This window comes from Manis javanica, chromosome 6 (assembly GCF_040802235.1).
Source record: "Manis javanica isolate MJ-LG chromosome 6, MJ_LKY, whole genome shotgun sequence".
Taxonomy (NCBI): domain Eukaryota; kingdom Metazoa; phylum Chordata; class Mammalia; order Pholidota; family Manidae; genus Manis; species Manis javanica.
Genome location: NC_133161.1, coordinates 136,522,105 through 136,546,923, shown reverse-complemented (window position 1 = coordinate 136,546,923; position 24,819 = coordinate 136,522,105). Strand labels below are relative to the sequence as shown.

Below are 24,819 nucleotides of genomic sequence, written 5' to 3'. Positions count from 1 at the left end.
GGACAGAAAAAGTTTCCAGTGAGACCACTCACTCACTTACCTACAACTGCTAAACTACCTTCTGGATTTTAACTCAGTGACCTCATGTGTTTTCTTAGTGGAGCAGAGAGGCAATTCAGGTAGATAAATAGTAAGGGTGCAATTCCAGGGGACCTGGGTTCAAATTCTACCCTTTGACCTACTGGGCAGCTTATCTACACCTGTTAGCTGGTAGCTGAGTAATGTTGCATGCAAGAGTTCCTGTGAGGTTTTAGATGACACGTGTGGAAAACCCTTTGTAAAATACTGTACATGATGTATATAAATAATCACTGTTATCTGCTAGTACTTGTTAGGTTTTTCTAAGAACTTGTATTAAATCCTCGCTAACTGGGGAGCACTCTGGAGAGTTTTAGAGCAGTGTAGATTTTGTTTTGTGGTCAGACAGGCATTTTCCAAATGAGTGAAGAGTGGGAGTAAATTGGATTTTCCAGAGAGCCACTGCATCTTCCCCATCCCCAGCCCTCGTCATGCCCCACTTGGGCTTCTGCCCTTCTCTGGCTCTGTGTACACCTAATGTCCATAGAGCATGCTGCCAAGCTGCAGGATGCTGCAGATAAAATGAGATTGTTATGAAGGAATGCTAAAAATGCACTTTGTCAGAAAGACTAGGTTGGGTTTTTTAATCAGTTAGGAAATAGAGGCTAGGAGCTGGGATTTTATGCCTAGCAAGCTCGACTTCGGGTTGTTTGTGGACCGGAGGCAGCCTGTAAGCTCCATGAGAGAAGAGACGATTTTGTTTGCTCCAGCAGTGGCTGTGCACGGTAGTCGGTCAGCCAGTTTGTGCTGAGAGAATGCATAAGGAACAGAGACAGCCTCAGACAGACCTGGGTATGAAGCCCAGCATTTGCACTGCCCCAGTGGTAACTCACTGTCTTTGAGTTTGATTTCCCCATCTGTAAAATGAGGATTATTATTGTAACCATACAGGGTATCATGGGAGTTAACCATCACTGTTAAGTATAAATGTTGTATATTTTGAAAAGAATCAAGAAAATGCAAGCTATTGTCTTGGTAGGTAGCTCTAATTTATTTTTCAAAACTGGACACTTCTCTGTTCTTTGATATCATACAATAGAGTTAAACCATACCCCTCTACTCCTTTGCACATTATGAATATACTTTTTTTTAACTCAAATTGTAAAATCTCCAAACAGTCACAAACTTACAGAAAAGCTTACGGCACAGTACAAAGAACATTCTTTTATTGAACCACCTGAGAGTAAGCTGTCAACGTGATGCTCCATCATGCCCAAATGCGTTAGTGTGTATTTTTCTACAAGCAACAATGTTGCCCTTTATACTCCAGGACAATCATGACAAATCAGAAAACTAACACAGACAGATTACTATGTGGTCCTCAGGCACCATTCACTCTCCCACTAACGTCGTACTTCCATCTGTGGCAAAAAGGATTCCATTCAGAATCACAGATTGCACATAGTCATCACTTACCATTAGTCTGGAATACTCACAGGGTCTTTTCTTGACTTTCAGGACTCTGACAACTGATTGCTTTAAGCCAGTTATTTTGTAGAATGGCCCTCCATTTGGGGTTGTCTGGTATTTCTTCGCAATTAGATGGAGGCTAAGCATCTCTGACAGAACTATATAGACAGGATGCTGCCATTTCTCCTTGCAGCCTTGGGTGGCATACAGTTTTGATTTATCCCATTATTGATGTTCATTTTGATGATAGGATTAACATGGTATCTGCCAGCCTTCTCCACTGTAAAGTTATTCTTTCCCCCTTTGTAACTAGTAAGTGTTTTGTGGAGAGCTACTTTGAAATTTGTAAATATCCCACTCATCACCAAATTTCAATGTATTCATTTATTTATATCTCTCAGCACTCATGATTTCTTATTTTATTCACTGGACATGATAATCTCTTCTCTCATGGAGCTTATGAGCTGCTTCAGGTCCACAAACAACCCAAAGTCGAGCTAGCTAGGATAAGGCACCCACCTTATCCTATCCCAAGATGTGCCTCCATATGAATGTCCTCTTTACCCTGCTCCAGACAATGTTATCTTGCTGATTACACTGTCCCAGTGAGAGGCAAACTGGCTTCTGTGTCCTTTGACTTGTTCCCATCGATCTAATACTTCCTTATTTTTTGTACATCAATATATTTTGGGCTCCCTGTCCCAGCCCTGAAATTAATCATTTCCCCAAGGACCACTGGTTCTTTTCAGTGGAAAATGGTATAAGCCAATATCTGAGTCCCAGGTGTGCTCATTACTATTGTAATGTCACACTGTTCCCAGACCTTCTTAGTGGACAGAGCTATACCATATATATATATACATATATATACATCCTATATATAAAGACATTTATAAACATAAATGTAAATCATATATACACACACATTCATATACATTTATTATACACATATGCTGCATTAGTCAGGGTTCTCCAGAGAAACAGAACCAATCTCTTCATACATATGTATTTACTACAGGAACTGGTTCATGCAATTATGGAGGCTGATAGGTCCCAGAACCTGACGTCTAATTGCTGAAGGACCAGGAAAGCCAGTGGTATAATTCCATCCAAGTGAGCCCAAAAGTCTGAGAATGAAGTGAGAGTGGGGGATCAATGGTCCAAGTCCCAGTCTGACTCTGAAAACCTGAGAACCACGAGGACCAATGCCTGAGGAAAGAAGGTGGAGTCTCAACTCAAGTGGAGAAAGAGAATTGCCTCTCCTCCCCCTCTTTGTTCTGTTCAAGCTCTCAAAGGATTGGATGATGCCTACCTGCATCGGAGAGGGTGATCTGCTTTACTCAGTCTGCTGATTCAAATGCTAATCTCTCCCAGAAACACCCTCACAGACACACCTAGAAATATGTTTTATAATGTTTCACCAGCTATCTGGGTACCCCTTAGTCCAATCAAGTCAACATGTGAAAATAGCCATCACATATGCACACACATTTATATCTACATTTATTCCTCTACCTATATATTGAAAGCCTGGAGTTCACTTGGATGCATCCATTTCTAAACTAACACCACAGGGCACCCCACTGTTTACCCTTTCCATATTTGTAATTCCCTTACTTGACAATGAGAAACAGGGTTTCCATTAGGCATAATGTATGCACTTCCTCCACATGTAAGGGGTCTCCTAACTGCCACCCCTCCTCCTCCATGGGCATGTGCCATGTCCCTTTCCCTGCCTTGGCTCTCAGTTCCCATCCTGGTCACCCCACTGCATGGGCACCCTCCTTAGCCTACCCTAGGATGTGCCTCCGTAAGGATGTCCTCCTTACCCTTCTCAAGCTCTGACACCCCAAGCCAGGCAGGGACACCCTCCTCCATGTGCTCAGGCTGCACCCCGGTCCCCCATGGTCCTCTCTTTACTCCTCTCGGCATCAACATGGCATTCCAGGACACCCCATGAGATGCCCTTCTCACTCTGATACTTACCCTGCTCTGCTCCCCCATTGGCTTCAAGTAAGATTACATCAGGAGGGGAAGGAGCCAAGAAGGAAGGGAAAGAAAAAGGGGAAAGGAAGGGAAGTGGAAAATGGGAAGATTCACAAACATACATTTAAATCTGCATATATCTCACTGAACACATACATGTTGGCCTGGGTGGGGACAAAAGACTACAAAATTCATGAATGTGAGGTTTGTGACAGCCCCTGCATTCCCTAATCCAAATGTGTATGTGTGCGTGCATGAGAACACACATGTGTGCAAAAGGGCATATGCTTGCACACACCTGCACTCTTTGAGATGCAGAATCTGGGAAAGAGAGAAAAGGTTGGGAGTTAACTAGAGAGACCAACAAGCTAGGAGCTAGCTGGGAATGGGGCGGGGCAGGTAGGTGTTGAAGATGTAATAAAAAATTGTGTACTAGGTGGCAGGGAATGAGAACCGTGACAGGGTGTGGCTGGTGGGTGTGGACAGCAGTGTTCTCAGATATGCCACTAATGTGTTTTGATAGAGGCTGAGGTAAAGAATGGCATGACATTGTGGTTACTTCTGGAATTGTTGGGCAATGCTAAGGCAGAGTAATTCCAGACCCCAGGATCTATTTGTGTGTAAAGGTCTGGGTCCTCCATTAGACTACAAGGACATGAAGGGTAGGAACTTTGTCAATTTCTCTTTTTAATTCCTGACACCTAGCAAGCGACTGGCTTAATAGAAGGTTTTAATGTCTGTCTGTTGTTTGTCAAATTGCACCTGCCGGGCAGAAACTATCCACAGCTAGACTGCCCAGTAATTCTGAGAGGCATCTGCTCTGTGACAGTTAACTCCAGAGAGAAAATTAAAAAAACATGGAAGATAGGGTGCAAGTAGAAGACCAGAGTACTATTACAGTTTGCTGACAATTTTAACCCAGTGTTTGGTGTTCAACTGGTTTCCCTAAAAGTTGTGATGCAGTATTTCTTCCCCCACTGATTATTATATGGCCCCAAGGCTCTAGCTTCCAGAAATGTTAAATCAAGAATCATATATATTCTAGCAATACTTTCCAGACACCTCAGCTTTTCCTTACAACTTTCCCTTCCCTTGTTCTTTCTGCTTTTTTTGTTTTGTTTTGTTTTGTTTTGCTTTGCTTTAGGAACTTCTCCTTATCCAGTGTTTTTCTGAATAACTCAGTTTTGTCATTAAAAAAAAAATCATGATGGAACATATGACCGATGTGCATCAGATATCCATCTGAGGTCTTTAAAATGTGGAGAATGCAAACTCTCTATCCATGGATATTTAGTCTATACGGAAGAAAGGTGAACTTGCCAATAATTTCTGGAAAGCAAAGTTAATTGGATTGTAACTTAAGCCTGCCTTCAAAAGAGTATTGCTGATAATTCTCAGTCTTTTTCCCTTCACACTGAATCTGCACAAACTTCAGTGATTACCCGATCAGAATCCACGATACAAAACTCCAATGGATCCAATTTTCCAAGTGGCTTCAATCCAGCAACGAAATCCTAGAACTGCCATTTGTGCTCAAAGCCAACCCTCAAAGGGAAAAAAGAGAGCAGTAGAGAAAAGCAGGGACTTCCAGCCCCACCAGGAGCTGCATGGCCAGAGACACAGTTCATGCCCTAAGCTTCCTTGTATTGATAGAAGGTGCAAGCCGCTTGCCTATGGGGAGATTTGACTAATTCCAAGGTGGATGTCTTGAGAATGTGTAGGGTTTCCAGAAAACTCTGGAGATGCCTTAAAAATCACATTTGCATGCAATGTGTATGTAGGTTAAATCTTATTTTTCAAGCAATATCTAGAGTTCAGTAGATCAGTTATTCAGTTTGTTCAGAGTTAATTACACATAGCCCTCAGCAGGGCAAGGCCGAGAAAACTGGAGTCAGAACAACAGCCTGGCAACTCACATGCAGTAGGTCCCTGGAGGGAGTCTATTCCACCTCCAGCATTTTGGGTAATCAGAGCAGACGGTCAAATGTCCTTTATGTATGAGGACCTGCTGATTTTTCTGTAAGAAATTATGACGAAAAGACAGGGAGGGGGGCTGATACTTGGTTTCCAAGACATGAGTCAAGCAATCTTACTGCAAAAATATTAGTTGATTCAGAGTCACAGAATCTTTAGAAGGTGAAAACAATCCCCCTCGAAAGCCTCAACCGTCTTAGTCTCTGTGAAAAAAATGGAAAAATTGGCCTAACTATGGAATTTCCTGGTCTTAGTGGATTTACGACCAAGGATCCAGTGGATGACCCAGGTCGTAACTGCTGGCTGCACAACAAATTCAATTATCCCAAATTCCAACACGCCACCCTTCTTCCTGTCCCTTACCCCTTTCTTATCATAATCTTTCCTGGGCCATCAACCCCCACTGGGTTGTCTGAGCCCAAGTGTAACCTCTCAGCCAACTCGGAGCTGAGAATCAATGCTGAGGACATCTCATTGGAGGGAGAAAGCCACATGCTTGATGAGGAGCCCTGACATAAGTTCAGCCCCAGCCTGACCCGACCAGCACAGAGACTAAATAAATCAGTCCTGTCCCCTCGTTCCCCAGGGACGGAGAAAACAGCATTAGGAAATGAGAAGTTATTTTGCAGGATTTTACAGCAGATCTGACAGCATGGAGGCCCTTACTAACTGATAAAGGAGGAAAACTCTTGGACTAGTTTTAGCTGCTGAGGTTTCAACCCCACTGTGCACACTACCTGCCTATCCGTGGTCTACCCTTCCTGTCTCCAGCCCCCACCCTCACCACATATGGTTAAAGAACACCCGTACATCATTTAGACAGACTTCAAAGAAGGAGGGTTTGGGTGGCAAGGGACAAGCATTTGCTCGGGATTTCTTGAGTACTAGGAATTCTTGTATTTACATGGTGAAAAGGGAGGCAAGGAACCTCATAAAAGTGGACATATAGCCTCATGGAGCTGGGAACAAGAAAGCTACTAGAATCCAAGGGACGCCGGGGAGAAGGCGCCTAAGTTCCATGACCAAGACGCCCTCTGCGTGGCTTCTTACTGTCCTGTCCCTACATGCCTTGGTTGCGCCATATTGCCCAGTTAAAATGTTTGAGAGCAAGCTTACCCACCTAGTTACTTGCTAAGCTAATGACTGCCATCTCTGAGTACCTGAAGGTTTACATGAAGTCTGTGGATTGGCTGTTAACGGGTCAGGCCTGATGGCAGTGGCCAGGAGGGTCACAGAGTTACAGAGCAGCCCCTGCTTTTCCCCAGGTGGGACTGTGGACATGGCAGGCACCTGGGCTGGTGGCCTAGGCCACCCCTACTGCTAGAGCCAGGATGACAGCAAGAGCAGAAAAACCCAGTTCAGCACTTCCTATGAAACAAAACCAGGACTTAATTTGGCCTCTCTGATTCACCTCGAAATCTGAATTGCTTTGGAAAGTCTAAAAATATCAATTACAGCAGAATACTGCATCTCCACTGGTCCTGAACTAAAAGATGGCATCTTGGGGAGGTAGGAACTAACACTGAGTGTGTGTTACCAATTTTCATTTAACCCTTACGGCAGCCCGATGAGGTAGACATTACCCAGCTCTGTTCATAGTTGGGGTGCTGAGGCTCTGAAATGAGGTGAGAAGGTGGACTTGGAGCCAGGTCAGCTGGTGCCATCACCGGAATGGTGCGGGTTCTCTGGGCCTTGGGCGTTTCCCACCTGTGCGAACTCAGCTCCTTGACACCTGCCAGAGGAGCCAAACGGGCCAGAGGGATAGCTGTGCCCACCGCAGGGCTGAAACGGAGGGCTGTACACACACTTCCTTTTTCCTGAACTGTCGGTCACTTTCTGGGCATCACACCCACTTCCCTGCTTTCTGTCTGTCCCTCTGCACTGGAACGTGGGCTCCTGAGGGCAGGGCTTTATCGGTTCGGCTCCCTGCTGCCTCCCAGTACCCAGTCAGACCCCTGTCGGTGCCCAGCATGTGCCCCTCCTGCATGGCTGTCCTGGGAGACAGGCAGGGTTTGACGCCTGACAAGTCAGGTTTGGGAAGCCCTCTGAGGAGCTGGGTACACTTCATGCCCGAATCCTCACTGGACCAGCTACATGTTCTTTGAACAGAGCAGGAAACTGCCGTCAGAGTTTCTAGAAGTCAACCTCTGCAGGCGACATTTGGCTCTCCAAAGAAAGGTTTATAATGTGTTCTGTTTTGAGTAAGGTTGCTGGAAGCTCTCACCCCCGCCATCAAGCCGCCCACCTCTCACCAGGGCCCCGAGAGCGAGCCAGGCCCAGGAGAGACGGCCACCTGGCAGCGCCGGCCCTGCGCCCGCCTGACCACCCAGGCCCGCGGGCTCCCCTCCCCGCTCCCCCACCCGGGGTCCCTCCTCCAGCCCTCTGTGAATCCAGCCCATTTAAAATTCCCTTTGAAAAGGTCTCTGTTTGGGTGAGTTCCGTGGGCTCTGCCTAGAGAGGGCAGATTATCTGAAAATAGGTGTTATTGATTACAACCAGGTGGTCTTTGTGGAAAGGCGTCCACTTGAACCAAAATAAATATTTGCCAGCACAAAGAACAAGCCGGGCCCTGTGGCGGGGCGGGGGCGTTGGGCCCGGCAGCCAGCGGCCCTCTCTGGCCTCCCGGCGGCCGCGGGGCGCGTCGCCGCGCAAACCCCGGATTGTGTTTCTCCAATTAGGACAGAGCCGCGCAGGGGGCGGCCGAGGGGGAGCACAAAGGCCCGCTGGTCCCTGCGCCAAGGGCTCGCAGCCGAGGGCCGCCTGCAGGCTGCGAGCCTGCTCGGCCCTTGGAACTGTATTTTCTTTGGCTTTCTGGCGCGCTCCTTATTATTTATTTCTTTTCTCTCTGTTTTATTTTTATTTTCAAGTTGCCGGCCGGGCTGGATGCAGTCCATTCACCCCGCTGCCTTGGAGCGCGGCGCGCAGACTGCCGGAGCCGGCTCGGGCCCAGCCCCGGGCTCCGCCGGGCCGCCGCCGCCACCCGGGGAGGGCGCGGGCGGGGGACCCCAGGGCGGGGCGAGGTGCGGGCAGGTTGGGAGCCGGGGGTGTGCCCGGCGCCGGGCGGGGGGCTTGGGATGAGGGTGTGCCGGGCTGCTCCCCGGCCTGGGGCAACATGAATCCAGCTGTCTGTGAGTCCTGGACCAATCCAGGCTCGCGTGACCTGGCAGTAATGATGTGGCTTCCTTGAAAAGATGATAGTAATTCGGGGTGAGACTTGGGGTCACTTCCGGAAATCTTGACCCTTACCCAGGTGCCTGTCTCTCCCATTCTGTGGGCAAACTCTCCCTGCCTCCTGCCCAGGGTCAGAACAGACATCCCCCACGGGTGCACCCGGGCCTTCCTACTCTTCAGGCTCTGAGAAGTCGTCTTCTCTAGATTCCAACCCTGGCCACTCAAGGACCAGTGGTGGCTGGATGGGCTGAGGGGCATCTACGGAGAGAAGGCTTTGGGAGGCCTCCCCTGGCAGCCGGAGCCTACTGTCCAAATGCCGGGCGTGGAGTGCTGGAGGCTGAAAAGGATGCGGGCCTACCTCAGAGCGATTCTAGAAGGCAGACAGAAGAGCCAGGGGCAGAAAGAAAAGAGTCCAGGAACTCACCTGAGGGGACAGAAGGATTCAGTAAACCATTCCTGGCAAGGTTAGATCGCAGGAGGGCAGAGGGCAGGGCTGAGAAGGCAGGAGAGGGATCAAGAAAGAATGCCACAGATCTGGGGCTGCCCCTGATCAGCTACAGCTTACAAACTCCTCCCTAACCCATCCTCTTACTCAGCTGAAGAAGACATTCCTGGGGGCTGCTGTTGAGCTAGTGGTCTATTTTGCTGGCAGTGTACTAAGCGTTGTAAAATAGAATTTCAAGACAATGATGTCTACTTAAACAGTTCTCTGCCTCTGTCTCTCTGGCAGTTTTGTCAGATTTCCTCTCCTCCAATCATAGCAAGAGCTACCGGTAAGTCCAGGCTGTTCTAAGCAGCACGCTGCAGACCAGCCTTTAAGGAAGCTTTACATTGTCAAGGCAGAAACAAGTCGGCAGCCATGAGCAAAGCAGACACTAGATTTGTAAGAAAAAGATGGCTTAGTAGTAAGCTCTTTGCAGCTGTTTGCGGCCACAGTCACCAACCTATGAACACATCAGGTGGTAACCACAGGCAGATTTTTATAAAGCTAAAAATGACCGTTAAGGACATGTAATTCATGAATTTCACCACTTAATAGAAAACCAGTGTCCAATGTACAGGTCCTTGGAATCACCTAAGGTCCCTAAAGATACTGACTCTAGAGGTCTGCCGTGGGGCCCACACTTTCCACGATTTTCCACAATTCTCAGGAGGTAGTGAGCACCTGTTGGCCTGGCAGATATCCTCAGGGATGTGCTGGTGAATGTCTAACAACTGGCTCTTGAAGGAGGTCATAGCAGGGCACATGATTTGTAGAATTTGCTGATTTCCCAGATATAAATACTTCCACTTTGGCTAATTTCAGGCTACCAGTGTGAAGACTCTGAGATCAGAGCTGGGAAGAGATGCACCCAATAGGCTCTTGTCCCTTGGACCTTCTTGAAAGGTACAGAACAATGAAGTGACACAGCTCCTTGGGGGCAAAGCCTGAAGAATCTAGATTCAGGGCTTTGACCACTGCATCACATTGAGGGCAGGGACGTGGGACACGGGTCATGACACTGTAAAACCTACTTAGCCTGCAAAAAAGGTGCAGTTTATTCTTTAACTTAATCTATATACTGTTCTTCCTCTTCTTCCAGCCCCTTAATCAATTAAGTAACTTTGTAACCAGGACAGGAGATAGACTTAAGTGTAAATGAACCTCTGTAGATAAAGAATGCCGAGATCCAGATCGCAGTCACCTAACTAACCCCATTCTTAAGACAGGACTTCAAAGGAATTATGAATCAGCCATACACAGCATGCCGTACGCTGACCCTACCCAAAAGGCCCTATAAAACTCCAGACCCTAAACCCTTCAGCGCTCCTCCTCTCTGAGGTAGCCTGCACTCTTTCTTGAGTGTGTACTTTTGCCTTAAATAAAGACTTCTCACTGCTCAACATACTGTGCTTTGTCTCTGTGCTCTTCCAGCAATAAGTGTCTTTGTTACTCTATTTCATTCTATTTTCTAGACTCAAGCATTAGCCTTCTCTCTCTGTTCTTCTTCAGACAAGTAAGGAAGGTCTACTGAGATCTCTGATTTGGGCTTGCAAGTTCCCGTCACCTGGTTGGTCCTGGACAGGCCCAGCTGTACCATCATGCTCTTTAGTACCCTGCCCAAAAATCTCCTTTCTTTGCCTTTGGGACGTTCTCAGAACATAATCTCGCTCCATTCAGTGCTCCTAGGCTCCCCCAAATCCTGGGGTGGTAGGGGCTTAGTTCCCATGCCATGCAGATTCAAGTGGACACTGGACACCAGGTGACCCTGGCTTCAGGAGTTGGCAAAGGATCTGCCCTGTGCCACGCAAGAATTCACTGAACTTTCCTTTCCTTCTCTGCTCTTCCTTGCTCCCCACTGCCTGCATGGCTGCTGCCATTCACTACTACTCTCGCCCTAATGAATTCCTTCCCTACCTACACTCTCCCAACCTGTTCACAAATTCTTTCCCTATCAGAGTCAAGAACCCTCACCCCGGCTGAGGGGTCACCAAGCGCACAGGGACATCTCCCTGGAATGAGCTGCCGACAGCCTCACTCCTCGCTGGCCTCCTAGCAGAAATCATGATCCCATAGTCCTGGGCTGAGCTGCACACACGCGTGCCTTTGACCACAGCCAGAACAAAATCAGGAAGCAGAACAAAAAACAAACACACGTATCCCGTCTTTCCTTCCTCCTCACTTTGTGATTGAGTCCTTAAGAATGTGGTGTGTTTGCAGAAGAATGTGGGCGCCCCCGTCCCTGGAGCTTGTGTTCTTTGAGAAGAGGAAGAGGCAAGAGCGTGATTCTGGGGAATGTGGGCAGAGGCTTGGCAACTTTCAGAGGCCAATAGAAGGCATTTTTTGCCAGCTCTCCTTGGACGAATCTAACCAGGGCCTCAGACACTCTGGCAGTATTGGGACGGGGCGGGTAGCGGAGTGAGATCATGCTCGAGAAAGGGAACCAAAAGGAGGGTTTGATTCAGAGCTGACAGGAGAAAACAGCAGCAATTCAGCTCACTTTTAAACTATGTTAGAAAACAAAAGAACGTCTGATAAGATCCTTCAGAACTTTGGAAGTTTGGAGATGGCTGTTGTTTGGAGACATTCCTTTGCCTGGAGTCAGGTTTCTAAGTGTTTAGGCCCCTTCTGGTTCTTTCTCATTCAGAGCTCCAATGCCTAGAACCGTGGGGTTTCAGAGTTCATTTTAGAGATGAGAAAAACCGGAGGCCCAGAGAGGGACTCTAATTTGCCCAAGATTACAAGCTATTTATTAGTTCAACAGCAGCTAGAATTCAAGTTTCCTAGATCAAGTGCAGGCCTAGATCTTGATCTAGATCCTCAGAATCTATAATGTATCATTTTTAAGCTATCTTTTAAAAATATTATTGTAAAAGAAATACATAGCTATAACAGAAAATCTGTAAAATACAGAATATTAAAAAAATCATAGTAAAAATGACCATTTTGCTACCCACCCAAAGGCGATCAGATAACTAACTACTGTCAAACACTTAGACTTGCTTCCACCCAGACCAGTGGTTCGCAGCCTCTCTGTATATTATGTGTCACCAGGAATGCTTGTAAAAATCTTACGACAGACTGAAAAATCCTAATGCCCAAGTTGTACCCCTAAGGAATTAAGTCAGAATCTGGGGCTTCGGGGTGGCAAGCATCAGTAGTTTTTGAAGCTCCTCAGATGACACCATTGTGTGTGCCTCAGGGTGAAGACCACTGGCCTAGAACATTCTCCTCCCAAATCTTTGTATAGCTGGCTCCCCATTGGTCAGTTCTCAGTTCCTCAGAGAAGCCCTCCAGCACCACCCTGCCCATAGCAGCTCCCTCATCCAGTCATTCTCTAACCCAACCCTTTTAAATGTGCTCTGTGGCCTGTATCATTACTTGAAATTATTTTAAGTATACACACATATTTATTTTCCCTCTCCCTCCATTAGAAAGCAAGCCCTTGATAGTGGAGCCCTTGACCGTCATCTTAATAGCTATATTCCCACTGTCATAAGAAGCCGCAGGACTGTAGGCCCTAAAACACATTTGGTGAATGGGTGAATGAATGGATTTGTGGTTACTTCTGAGTCTTTCATCAGAAGCATATATACATATGTGTAAACAGGTGTATATACACATGCATAGGCAACAAAATGGTATGTTTCTAAAAAAATTTCAAACATAAATTTAAAAACATTTTACATTGAAAAACAGTGCTTATAATTTTTGGTTAATACTTCTTTCATTTCACATTTTGAGAATATTGTCTAAAATCACAACATGTTTTTAAAATGTGTTTGTCGTGTGCTGAACTTGCACCTCCTGGATTCTGGACATATCTCTGGAGCACCCAACTCTCTTGAACCTCACTCTCCCTGCCCCCCGTCCTTTGATGTGTCTCAGGCTTCCCCTTGATGTCTGTTCTCAGGAAGGCTCTCCGAGGTGCAGCCATCTCCTCTTTGACAGCCGTGTGTCATGCCAGCTACCTCTAGAAGGTGAGCTCTGTCACTTCTCACATTCTGCTTTCTGACGTGACCCCAGGACTTTGCCCAAATATTTGTTGAAAGCAGCATAGTATTTCACCCTGTTATTGTCCACACTGCATTACCCACTCCCCTATCATGGTATACTTTGGTTTCTCATCACTACAAATAATCTTGTGACAAATGGCCTTATGTACATCTTTATGGGAATTAGGCTATTAGGGGTCTGCCGCAAAAATAACCTCATAAAATAGAATCCTGCTATAAATTAACATTATAAAATTAACATTGCTTTCCCAGTTGATGTTCCCCACAACGCTGTGTGGTTTTTATTCTCATTTTACAGGCGAGATAGCTGAGACTCAGAGAGGTTGACTTACCAAATTCATAAAAAAGCAGCTGGAGAGTCAGGATTGGAACCCAGACCTCCAGGAGTCCGGAGTCTGGTGTGTTCGGGGAAAGCCCGTGAACTCTGACTCAGTATGACCTGTACTTGCTCGGGGAGCAGGGAGTGGGGGTATTGTTGCTGCCTCTTAGGGTTGTTAGGAGGATCAAATGAGCGAATATATATAAATGTTTCAAACATGGATACCAGCTATGCCCTCACTAGCCCCAGATGGATCTTGGGCAAGTATCCTAACTTCTGAACTTCAGTCCTGTCATCTGGAAAACAAGGATGATAATAGTTTGGCTGTATTGTGTAGAAAATCTAAAGCACCTGGACTCCAGCAGACTAATGTCTCTTGTTATAAAGCTCTACATTTTTATCACAATTGCATTTTTCAAAGTCTCTCACAGTCGTTCTATCAGCCCAGCAATGACTAGATGACCCAGATAATTTATGTCTCTCCATTAAACATTCTAAAGAACGTAATGGCTGTTGAGGAACTCGCTGGGAATGCCAAAGCCCTCTCTCCACCACTCTACTGGGAGGCCCGCTTTCCGTTAGGTGAACTTCACCTCTGTGATCTGGAAGTGTATGGCGCCACCTCCTGGCCAGGCACAGCGCACTACTGGAAATAACAGCTTGCCATAGACCACGCAGGGTGGTTCCCATCCCTTTAACCTCCTGCTCCAGTTAGTTCAATGTCATTGCCTGTTTCCCCTCGCAGAGTCAGCTGGTGGGATGTCTGCAGCACGGGCTGGGCCGGCCACGATGCATTCCGACGTCTGTTATGACACCTGCGACAAGCCATTTCTTCCTAGGGCCCTTGGTTTCTCCACTTGCAAAATAACAGGATAGGATCCAGAGTCTCATGGGCCCTTTACCCACTAAGTTTCTAAGATTCTGCCACCCACAGAGGGAGCAGAAGCAGCGATAGGAGGAAAGGGAGCTATTTTGTCTCAGGTTAAGTTCAAGGCTGGGAATAGAAAGCAAAGGGTGGCATCTAGGCATTGGGAAACGGCCGTGCTGAGGCCGAGCCTCCCACATCTGCATCAGGCAGGCTCCACTCCCTTGTCTTTGCCCATCATCATCAGATTCACCTTCATCAGCCTCATCATCAAACTACCATTTATTGGGAGCCTGTATCAGGTGCTGTGCTAGATGCCTTGTCTATTATTTCATTATGTATTATTTCATACCATTGCCCTCAGGGTAACCCTTCAGATACATACTACTGTTATTTACAACTGGAAATAAAACAGCTCAGAAAGGTCAAGAACTAGCTTTAGATAGCACAGCCAACAGATGGGAAAGCTGAGTGTGACCAAGCCTGTCTTGGAAGCCCTGAACCTCCCACGGCCGTTCCTGCCTCGGTCCTCCTCCCTCACTGCCTGCGCCTTTCCCCCCACGCTCTCAGCGGGGGCCTGTCCTTAAGAGGCAGCCACAGGTCCAGGTTGTGATGTGGGGAACTCAGAGCCATCAGGTTCATTAAGGTGTCTAACCACCAGTTTTAGTTCAACTAAAATCAACATTGCCGGTGGCGCAAACAGCCTAGTTTTCCTCTCATCTGTGTAGACCACAGAGACCAGCTCTCACCCTCTTCCTGGCTTCTTGCAGCCTCCTTGGATGCCATGTGCAAAGGTAGATGCATGTGGCCTGTGTTCCCTAAGCAAACAGTTCAGGGTGTGGTGCCTCTTCTGTGCCAACTCACTCTCCCTTCTGGTTCTGGCCGGCAACCCTAATGAGCGTTCCTTCAGGAATGCTGACTCCCAGGCATAAGGTTTGTGTGTGGCCCCAGGAAAGAGCACTGAAGTAATAACTAGAAAGCAAAAGCCCTGGGCTCTGGCCCCCACTTTCCTGTCCACAGCTAGGTGACCTGGGCAAGTTGTATGGTCTCTGAGCAGGTTTCCCCCCCCTGAAAAATGGAAATGGCTACACTTTCCCTCCCTCCCTAGAAATTAGTTTCCATTTTTAATTTCTTCACCAATCCATCCTACACACCAACTCCAGAGAAATACTCCTAAAATACTCAGAGTCCACAAAGACTCCTTTGGTTAACTGATGAGGCAGGATTCAAACTCAGGTCTGACACCAAACCTCCAACTCCTCTGAGCGTATGATGCCATTTGCCTCCTCCCTCTGTGTGCAATGCTATGGCATGTAAACCAGCACACCACCTTCCAGAAGCCCGTGCCAATGCACATCCTGTTCTTCTGTTAGCCGGGTATGTGTGCCCACCTGGCCACCCCCCCATCTCTATTTCAGGCCTTACCCATACATTAAGCCCTGTTGGCTGCCATCTCCTCTGAGAACCCTTCTCCCCTCCATCTCCCTTAGCACTTTTTTTCATACTTCAATTGTAGCATTTTATTTATTTACTGCTTTTATTTTTAATACCTGTGCTCTAAATTTTGCATACAGTGGTGGGTTCCACAACCCTCAGCCCCTAGAGCATCCCTGGATCTTAATCAAAAGATGATAACCCGGAATGCCTGGGAATTGAATCCCCTCTCCCCAGCAGAGACCCCAGAGCAGGTACTGGAGTAAGGATGTTTCTCTTGAGAACACTTGTTCTGATTTTCTAATCAGCCAAAATTCCAGGGGGGGTTGATCCTTAAAGAACTGCTAGTCCCAGGCTGCTTGTCTCCCAATGAGAACCCTGGTTCTGAGAGCCCAGTGCATTCCCAGCTGGTAGGCAGAGTAAGCCCTGCAGGCACTCTGCAAAGGGAGGCCATGTTTCAGGAATACAAAAACAGGCACCACAATCTCTCCAAACAGCAGGACCTCTCCAGCAGAGAGCCCAAGTACTGCAAAACCCTGAGAAGGAAGGTGGGGGGGACGATCCCGCAGTTGCTGGCATCAACAACTGTCCTTACACAGTGATCGGCCAGATATATTGTTCAGTGAACAAAACACGGCAGAACAGTGTTTCTAGAATGTCACCTTTTATGTAAGAATGAGGGGTATAAATATATATGGATTGCTTATAGTTTTCAAAAAGAAATAGCAGCATGATAACAGGACTAAGATGGTTACCTTTATATAAGAGGAAGGGCACAGAGTGGGCACAGGGATGGAAATGAGTTCTTTTAACTCCTGGTCTATGATTTGGGAAACCATATACATTCTTCACATAATTGACAAAAGAAAATAGTTGAATCAAGAAGGAAAACAATAAACAAGCTCTAATACCTGGAAGTAAACTAGAACAAAGGAACCTAACTGTGTCTAGTTCATCGTCACACAGAGAAAAGAACTACTGCAAGTGACTTTAAAGCGGTCTGTTGACTGCACATCCCCAGTAGGACATATTATAAAGAATTTTTTTAATCTTACGTAATTTTAAAACTATAATCAATAGTCTTATTGTTAGCAATAATGTCAATAGCAGTTTTTGAACTATTACATGCATGTTGCATAAGACAAAAAGAAAAAAAAATGACTTCCTCCACAATCAGCAGCTGTTCAATTTGCTCTGGGCACCACACTGGGGGGAGGCCCTAGGGTCCTTTCTACGGTGGCAGGGACCATCCTTACCTCCTCATTTTTGCATCCCCAGTTCTTGGCTCTCAGTAGGCCTTTCAGGGGCATCTGTTGGGTTGACATGAAGTCCAAAGTACCAGGATTCTACCCAAATCCCCCTGACACAGAGCCTATCCAGTATCCAAGAGGCCTCAGACCTTCATTTATGCTTGGAGGCCTGCTCTTTGTCACAGCGCCACCCAGGACCCTACTGTCTTTGCTCATGAGGCATGGCCACCTGCCCTGTGGCCAGTCCTCTCCCTTTCAGCCCCTTGGTTTCAAACCCATACTCCTACCTGCTTTGGACACGTGAACTGTCATTTACATTTTACAAAGGGATTTTTTCCATCAATTATTTCATTTCATCCCCCCCCGCACCAACTCTATTTCAAAGCTCCATTTTACAAATAATGAAACAGACTCGATGAAGTTAAATCATTTGGCAAGCAAGGCCCTTGGTCAGAACTCCCTTGGACAGATATGGGTTCCAACCCCCTGTTAACCACGCTGACTTGGGCGAATCATTCATTCAAACACCACTTATTGACTACTCATGGCACCATGTTGATGCTAGGAACACGGAGGTGAATAGAAAATATATTTCTCTGGGGATAACTGAGACTCCATTTTCCCATCTATTAAAACAGGAATAAGATCTGTCTCTGCCTCAAATGAAGGATTACTCAGAGGTTGAGATAAAATAATATATGATTAGTATACATATTTAGAATAGCTGTAGATACAGGAGGGTAGTTTGCACCAGCAGCCTAGACAAATCTTCAGCATACCCATGATAATTCCAGATGCTAACTGGCCAGATTACCCAGAGGCCCTGGTAGGACACTGCCTCTTCCTAGAACATGTGAGTCCAAAGGTGTTTGTAAGCACGGGCTATGGGCTCTCCCCTGTGCTAAGCAGTCAGGGGTCTCTCCCAGAAGTTGAGATTGGACCAAGAACACGTGCCACTGCCCATGAGCTCTAGGGAAATGTCTATTGGGCGTGGGGCATCCTAGCAGAGGGTGAGCCATGTTAGGATGTGGACGTGAGTCATTTTAAACTCATGGGCTTTCAAACAGATTTGGATTTGAGTACCAGCCCTAGCTGTGATTCTGGACAGGTTCTTTACCTGAGCTGCCTCAAGTGGCAAGCAGGTACGTTAACACCTCATTGGCTCTTTGGGAAAGTTAAATAAGGTGATGTTTATAATGCTTAGAACAGAACCTAACACACAGTAAGAGCTCAGGAAGCAGCCCCTGCAGTAAGTCTCCTCTCCTGTAACACAGGTCTTGGGGTTTCTCACTCGCCTGGAGAATACTTACGTCTTCTAGAGCACCCAGTGCAGACCGGGAGGTGCTGGATGGAGATGCACGGTGGCCCTGGCCAGTCCTAGCCCCTGCAGCTCCAGGGCAAGTCTCCCTCTCCAGGGCTCAGCTCCAAGGAGTCCAGCTGGGTGCATCTGGCTGTGGAGATTAAATTATTTTTGAATTCCTAACTGAATGTTCTTTTAATGGAAACTTAATGACAGGCATTGAAATAGATTTCCTCTGTAACCCCTCCTCCCGCGATGCCCCCCCACGCGCCTCTGTGTTGCGCAGCTCCTGATAACCTTTATTCCCTACCCCTGGACTTTTATCTCCCCAGTGACAAACAGCCTTTGCTGGAAAGAAAGAGGAAATTCCAGTCATTGTTCTCAAACTTCTGGCTTCCAAAATAAAAAGCTCTATCTCCCCTGTCAGGCTTTGATTGACAGACACTTCCTGTAATGGCAGACAACAGCGGCCCAGCTGGGGCGGGGGCTCATTTGCATTCTTTGCATAAGAAGTTTTCCTGAGGTTTGTTCTAGTTAGGGAGCCATTCCTCATGCTAGTCACAGAGTCACCCTGTTGCAGACTCATCTCCCAGTTCATGAAAAATCTCCAAGGAAAGCACTTCCTCAGCTGTCCAGCACAACCTACCAGTGAAGTTCTTTACTGTCCCATTACACACCCATTAGCCATGGAAACAGGCACATGCTCTGATCAGCTTACTTCTTAGATTTGGCAATTTAGGGTCTTTTTCTTCTACCCTTCCTTCCTCTCATGAGGAATACATTTCTAGACAGACTGTCAAATCTCAACTCTATATTGGAGCTTGTGCCAGCCTATGTCCTGGAAGGCTAAACCAGGACCAGACTGTCCAGATGAAAACCCTCATAGCAACAGAGCTAAACTAGGCAATTCGTGGGGAAGCAGACCAAGGGAAAATGTGAATATGGTAATGCACCATAGGCGATGCACTTTTTCTTGAAAAGAATACAATATACTGAGTTGCTCTGAAAATGCATAATTCCATAACTATGATAAGATGGCACATTGTGGCTACAGCAGCTAATGCGGTCAGGTCCCACCAGGAACAGTTTTACTGGCTTGGAATAAAGAGCCTGCCTTTAGCACTGGAGGCAAGTTGGCTTTCTGGAACCTCCTTTTTTCAAATATTTTCTTTATTCACTAAGTTCCTATGTCCTTGGTAACTCCCTCTCTCCAAATGTCCAGGGTTCTTATGATGTCTTTGGGTTCCAGACACCCCTTCAGACTATCAAAAGGTACCTGGGGGGCCTCATTTCCTCAGGGTTACATTGGATGTAAGTATGTTAATGGTTGCTAGAAGTTCAATGGCAACTTGCATTAAAAAGGAGGCTCCAAGCGGCAGAATGCCTTAGTCCTAATACAGGAATATTTGGAAGCAGACACACCAGAACGAAATGCCAATCACAAAGTCTCCAGTTGTCCAGCTCTCTTCACAATCAAAAGGAATGGATTCTTTGTGATTATTCCTCCAGCAGCCTCCAAGCACATTGCTTAAGAGCAGAAAGACCAGGAAGGAGTGCGTTCTCACTCTCCAGTTTATAAAGGGACTGAGTCATAAAAACCTCATGACAATGGGCCAGCAGAGAATTCTAGCTCCCCCAAGCTTATTACACCTGATTTTTCAGCTTTGTCAACAGATTAAATTGTGATGCTAATGCAGTCACAAGCACAGAGTAATTCCCCATGGGGGCCACTGTGGCCACTGCGATGGCCGCTGACCAAGTGTGCAGCTCTAAGCCCATCAGACGTCCCCCTGGTCTTGGTCAGAAGGACCAGAGTGTGTGTACGGCTCTGTATAAACTCAACCCTAGGCCTGGGAAAACAGAGCCATTCCCCCTGGCAGCTGCCAGCAGCTACCCCGTCAAGTGCCAAGACACTGCAGGGACCTGATAGAGTCACGTGGGAAGGGCAGGTCTGAAGTCTAGGTCCTTTCCTCCCGGGAAGCTGGAGTTGAGACCACATAAGTGCCCTACTTACCATCTGCCCACCACCCCCACCCCTGCTGCCTCTTTCAGGAGAAAGTCAACCGCAGCAAGATGCTTTTCACATGTCGGCCTGTCACAATCAATGCACAATAACTGACACTTCTGGAAAGGACATGCACATCTTCAGAGATTTAATACATTAATCAACAAACTGAAGACACTGATTGCTAAGCAGCTTTGAGTACCATCCTTTCCAGAATACTCCCAAAATAATGTAGTGGAGTGGCACTGAATGAGACATTCACAGTGAAACCTTCCTCTAGAGATAAATGCTTTGGGTGCTTTGAGGAAAATGTGGTGTTGGCCTTAGCAGAAAGGAAGACCTCCAACTTTCCTCAGTGTGGGGTCACAGCCCCTTTCTTTCTCTTCCACATTTCTCCTTTAGAAACAGCGTTTCAGTACACACCCTAGGCAGAAAAACACAAGGCACTTTTCGTCTCAGAAGCATTAGCAGTACTGCCCTTCTAAACTGACTCTGAACCTCTAAACTCCTCATCGCCTTCTTGGGAGAGTAGGAAATACTCTTCGACAGATTTGTAGCCCCTTATCCCATTCAACATAAACTGGAAGAAAAATCACCACCCTTCTCAAATCAAGCATTCTTTCTTGTAGGAATGTGTTCATTGAGATTCTGGAGCGGTGATTTAGCTTCCGTCTAAATATACCACGTGAGATTGTTTGTGCTGAAATCCAACTTGCTCGGGACTCAGTGTCTGGATTTGCCATAGAGCAGGCTGCGCTCAGCGCTTCTCTCCATGCTGGACACAGAGAGATGCCAAGTACACGGCTGAGCCAAGCCTTCCCTTGCTCCTCTGGAAACACAGCATGACCCAGACTAGGACAAAAGCTTCCACCACCAGTGCTGGAGAACATCAAATGTTCTTTGTACATCAGTCTTTGCTCGTTGTCTTGGATTGGTTCATCTATTCCAACTTAGGAAACAATTTTTCCTTTGCTAAGCCAACATTAAAATGAAAGTGGCTTCTTTCTTATCAGTAGAATCACAAAGAGAACGTGGGTTTTCCCTGATCCTATCTAAAGTTCGTAACTTCTTCAAGGAGACTTTAAAAAAAGATCTCATTTGGCCTGTCCATGAGATTTTTGATGATTTTGTCTGTTCCCATTGATGATGCATGATTTCAAATAATCTTATTCAAAATTCCAAGTGAGTTTCTGTGGCTCCCATATTCCAGTTTCCCATAAACACATTCCATGTTCTAGCGCAGTTACCCTGTAGATCTACTGTCTTGTAGGATCATGGTGATGGGGTTCAGGGGCCCGGTGCTGGTAGACTTTGCAGACTGTTGTCCTATTTTCATTCCCCAAGTTGTTGATTCCTTTATAATGCTTCTAGTTCCTAGGTATCTTTGAGTCTTTGCCTTATGCATTGAAAAGCCACCATTACATTTTGGTGTCATCTGTTTCGTTGACTTCTGATAAGATGAAGTTGGGGTTCTCGTAGCCTCTCTTCATCCTGACTCTAGCATCTTTCTCATTATAAAGGCACATGGCACAGTGAGGGGTCTCCACTTCCACTGTCTTGCTAAAGTTATGGAAATCCACTCGATATTTCCCTTCTTTGGTCTTAGACACGATGGGAGCAAAACGGTAGCCCCAAAGCACCTCCTCTGGGACATAGGATGTCCGGACTTGGCAGGTAGCACTGGTTGATTCCACCGTGCCATCTAAAAACACCACTAATTCAAAGTCTTGCTGGGGAAGGGTCTCTGCTGCCATGTGGAAGAAGGGGCTATTGTGATCAATGACATGGTAAATTGTCAGGGGAGAGATGAAGAATAAATTTTCATTCCCTGCATCCACAACAAAGTTGATATTGATCTGGTCCAAAATAATCGTCTCTCCTTCAGGAGTGACTGTGGTCTTCAGAAGCTTTCCATATATGTGACTCCCAATAAGGAGGCTTTTCCTCAGATTAGCTACTCGGATTAGGAGGCAAAGCTTCCCACCTCGCTTACTGATCACTGCATTCTTGCTGAATGTAATGGTCTTGGCACGTTTTTTGGATCTGGAGATCTTGGCTAAGATGGCACCACACATGAAAGAATTGATGATGACCCCGAGGATAGACTGGAAGATAAGCAGGAAAATGGCGGTGCCACACTGTTCAGTCACACACCTGAATCCATAGCCAATGGTCACTTGTGTTTCCAGAGAAAACAGAAAAGCGGAGGTCAAGCCATTAATGTTCTCCACACAAGGGGTGTGGTTGACAGAAGGGTGGAACTCAGGGAGATCTTTGTGAATGTAGGCGACCACATACCACAGGAGACCAAAGAGGAACCAGCTCCCCAAGAAAGCTGTAATGAAGATAGTCATTTTGTATCTCCATTTGAGGTCAAGCACCGTCGTCCAGATGTCCAAGAAGAATATAAATCTTGACTGTGCCTCCACATTGCCAAACTCTATGTTGCACCTTCCATCTTTGGAGACCAGCCTTGCTCTTTGCCGAGACTGTCCAAAAAAATGAGTGAAAAACCATTTCCTAAGATGCTTGAACATTCTTTCTGTCAGTGCCTTGATCTGAAACACATAAAAACCAAAATCAAACCCTACTCAATTGTGTTTATAGCAGGAATGAACTGGGTGAATCACATAAAAGAGCTAACTATACATGAAAAGACCACTCAAGATAATTTGGGTTACTGATCATTTGGACAAGCTGGCAAGTTTATTCTGGATACCACAATACTATTTTCAATGGAAACTTTCCACTAGAAGACCATATTACTATGTAAAGAGGAAAAATAATTACAGAGAGCTAGAAATAGAAGGAAGCTAAGAGGGCACACATTATATCAACCCGTGTCAGTCACAATCTTAAAAATGTTTGTAATGTCCAATTATGACCTGTGCTACAATTTTTTGATATTATTCTTAAAATCAACTCTCCTTTTTTCTTTAATACACTTATCCTTATGCTAAGCAAAATTCTCTGTGAAAGCAGAAGCTCGATACACTACCTACATTTTTTGTAATACATAAAAATAACTATAAAAATCCCAGCTCATCAATATACCATCTGAGCCATCTTGTATGCTGCTATTGGCCTTCCCATATCAAGAGAAACCCTAATCCAATTCAGTTCCCTCATGTATTAAATGAAGGAGCTGAGACTCGGGAAATTTAATGATATATTCAAAGTCAGATGCCTTCCCAGTGACAGGGTGACAACCAAAGCATGAGGTTCTTTGCTCCCAGTCCAGAGGCACCTCTACCACATGACATCTCAGTTATTACATTTTATATTCTAAAGTTAGATTTCCCTGAAACATTTAAGACAAGTCTTTGTTGACTTCCCTTTGTTTTTTAGTGCTTTACACTGTTTAGAACAGAATTCCTCAGTCCTGTCTGGTCAAGTCATACCGTATGATCTCGGAAGTTTTCTCAGTGGAGCTACAGTCTGTTTCTATTCTCTCTCCATGGTATGCCAAGATTCCCAAAAGAAATAGTAGGATGGTCACTGTCAGTATCTCAGGCTTCCTTCCCAGCTCCCAATTTGAAGGACTGGGGAACACTGATTTAGATAATACTCCATAAGGGCAGAGCCATGTTGTATTCATCCTTCTATCCTATCTGCTTCCATATTCTAAGGGTGCTTGCTATTTGTTCAATAAATATAAATGGAATAATTCAGCGAATGAATTAAGCTCTTCAAAATACTATCAGCTCAGTGGTTTCTTCCTAATAACATTATTGTGACTTTCACTTTACAGCAAAAAAAGTTAAGAGATTTTCCCCTAAACAGCCAACGATGATCAAATCCAGGAGTCATAAACACTAGACAACCTCCTCCCCTAGGTGTGTCCACCACAGGTAGTAATGTCTTCGCAGTATTTTTAATGAAATGCAAACATGTTTCTAAAATAGATTTCAAAATCCCCCTTCAAAAATGTGTTTATTTATACAAACTAGGAAGCGAAACTAACTTTGTGATACATTTTAAGCCAAAGTGATATTCCACAGTGTGTGGCTCATGGCCTTAAGCAGGTGAAAACACAAGAAGTTAACACCAAGTAGAAGTGGTGAAGAAAAAAACCACAGCCGTGCCATGGAGATTTGAAATTTTGAGGACAGGTTCTAAAGATATAAAAAAACAAAATGCTACCAGGAGAGCAAGCAACAGTGTATACAATCAGAGGGCCCTGCCCTCATCCCACCCAACCTTTATTGACCCCACATCCCTGCAGGGTATTAAGAGGTGGTCGCAAGTGAGGTACCACGCAGGAGCGGTGGACTGTCCCCTCCTGTGTGCACACATCCTTGAATCTTGCTTATATTCCCTGGAAATTTTCTCCCTTCCCCAGGTCCATGGAAGCCCACACTGTTTAAAAAGCTCTTCATAGAGTATATCTCACCTGAAATAATAAATTTGAAGCCAATATTGATCAACTGAGCCCACATTCTCCTTGTCATACATTATAATGCCACAGATGGCTCCTCACACACCAAATTCTGAGTCTTTCTTCCCCTCCTAACTCTTCCCCTCCAATCT

At 45.9% G+C, this 24,819-nt stretch overlaps 1 protein-coding gene across 3 annotated transcripts in view; it reads right to left on the bottom strand.

The window, feature by feature from the left end:
- Positions 1-414: 414 nt before the first annotated feature.
- KCNJ1 (potassium inwardly rectifying channel subfamily J member 1) overlaps positions 415-24,819 on the bottom strand; it is a 48,811-nt gene continuing 24,406 nt past the window's right edge. For 2 of the 3 annotated variants that reach the window (XM_017679095.3, XM_073239493.1), the window contains one exon: positions 8,649-22,847. In XM_017679095.3, the coding sequence (XP_017534584.1) occupies positions 21,708-22,826 (1,119 nt within the window). In that variant the 5' untranslated portion in view covers positions 22,827-22,847 and the 3' untranslated portion in view covers positions 8,649-21,707. The other variant, XR_012132638.1, reaches the window with a different exon arrangement.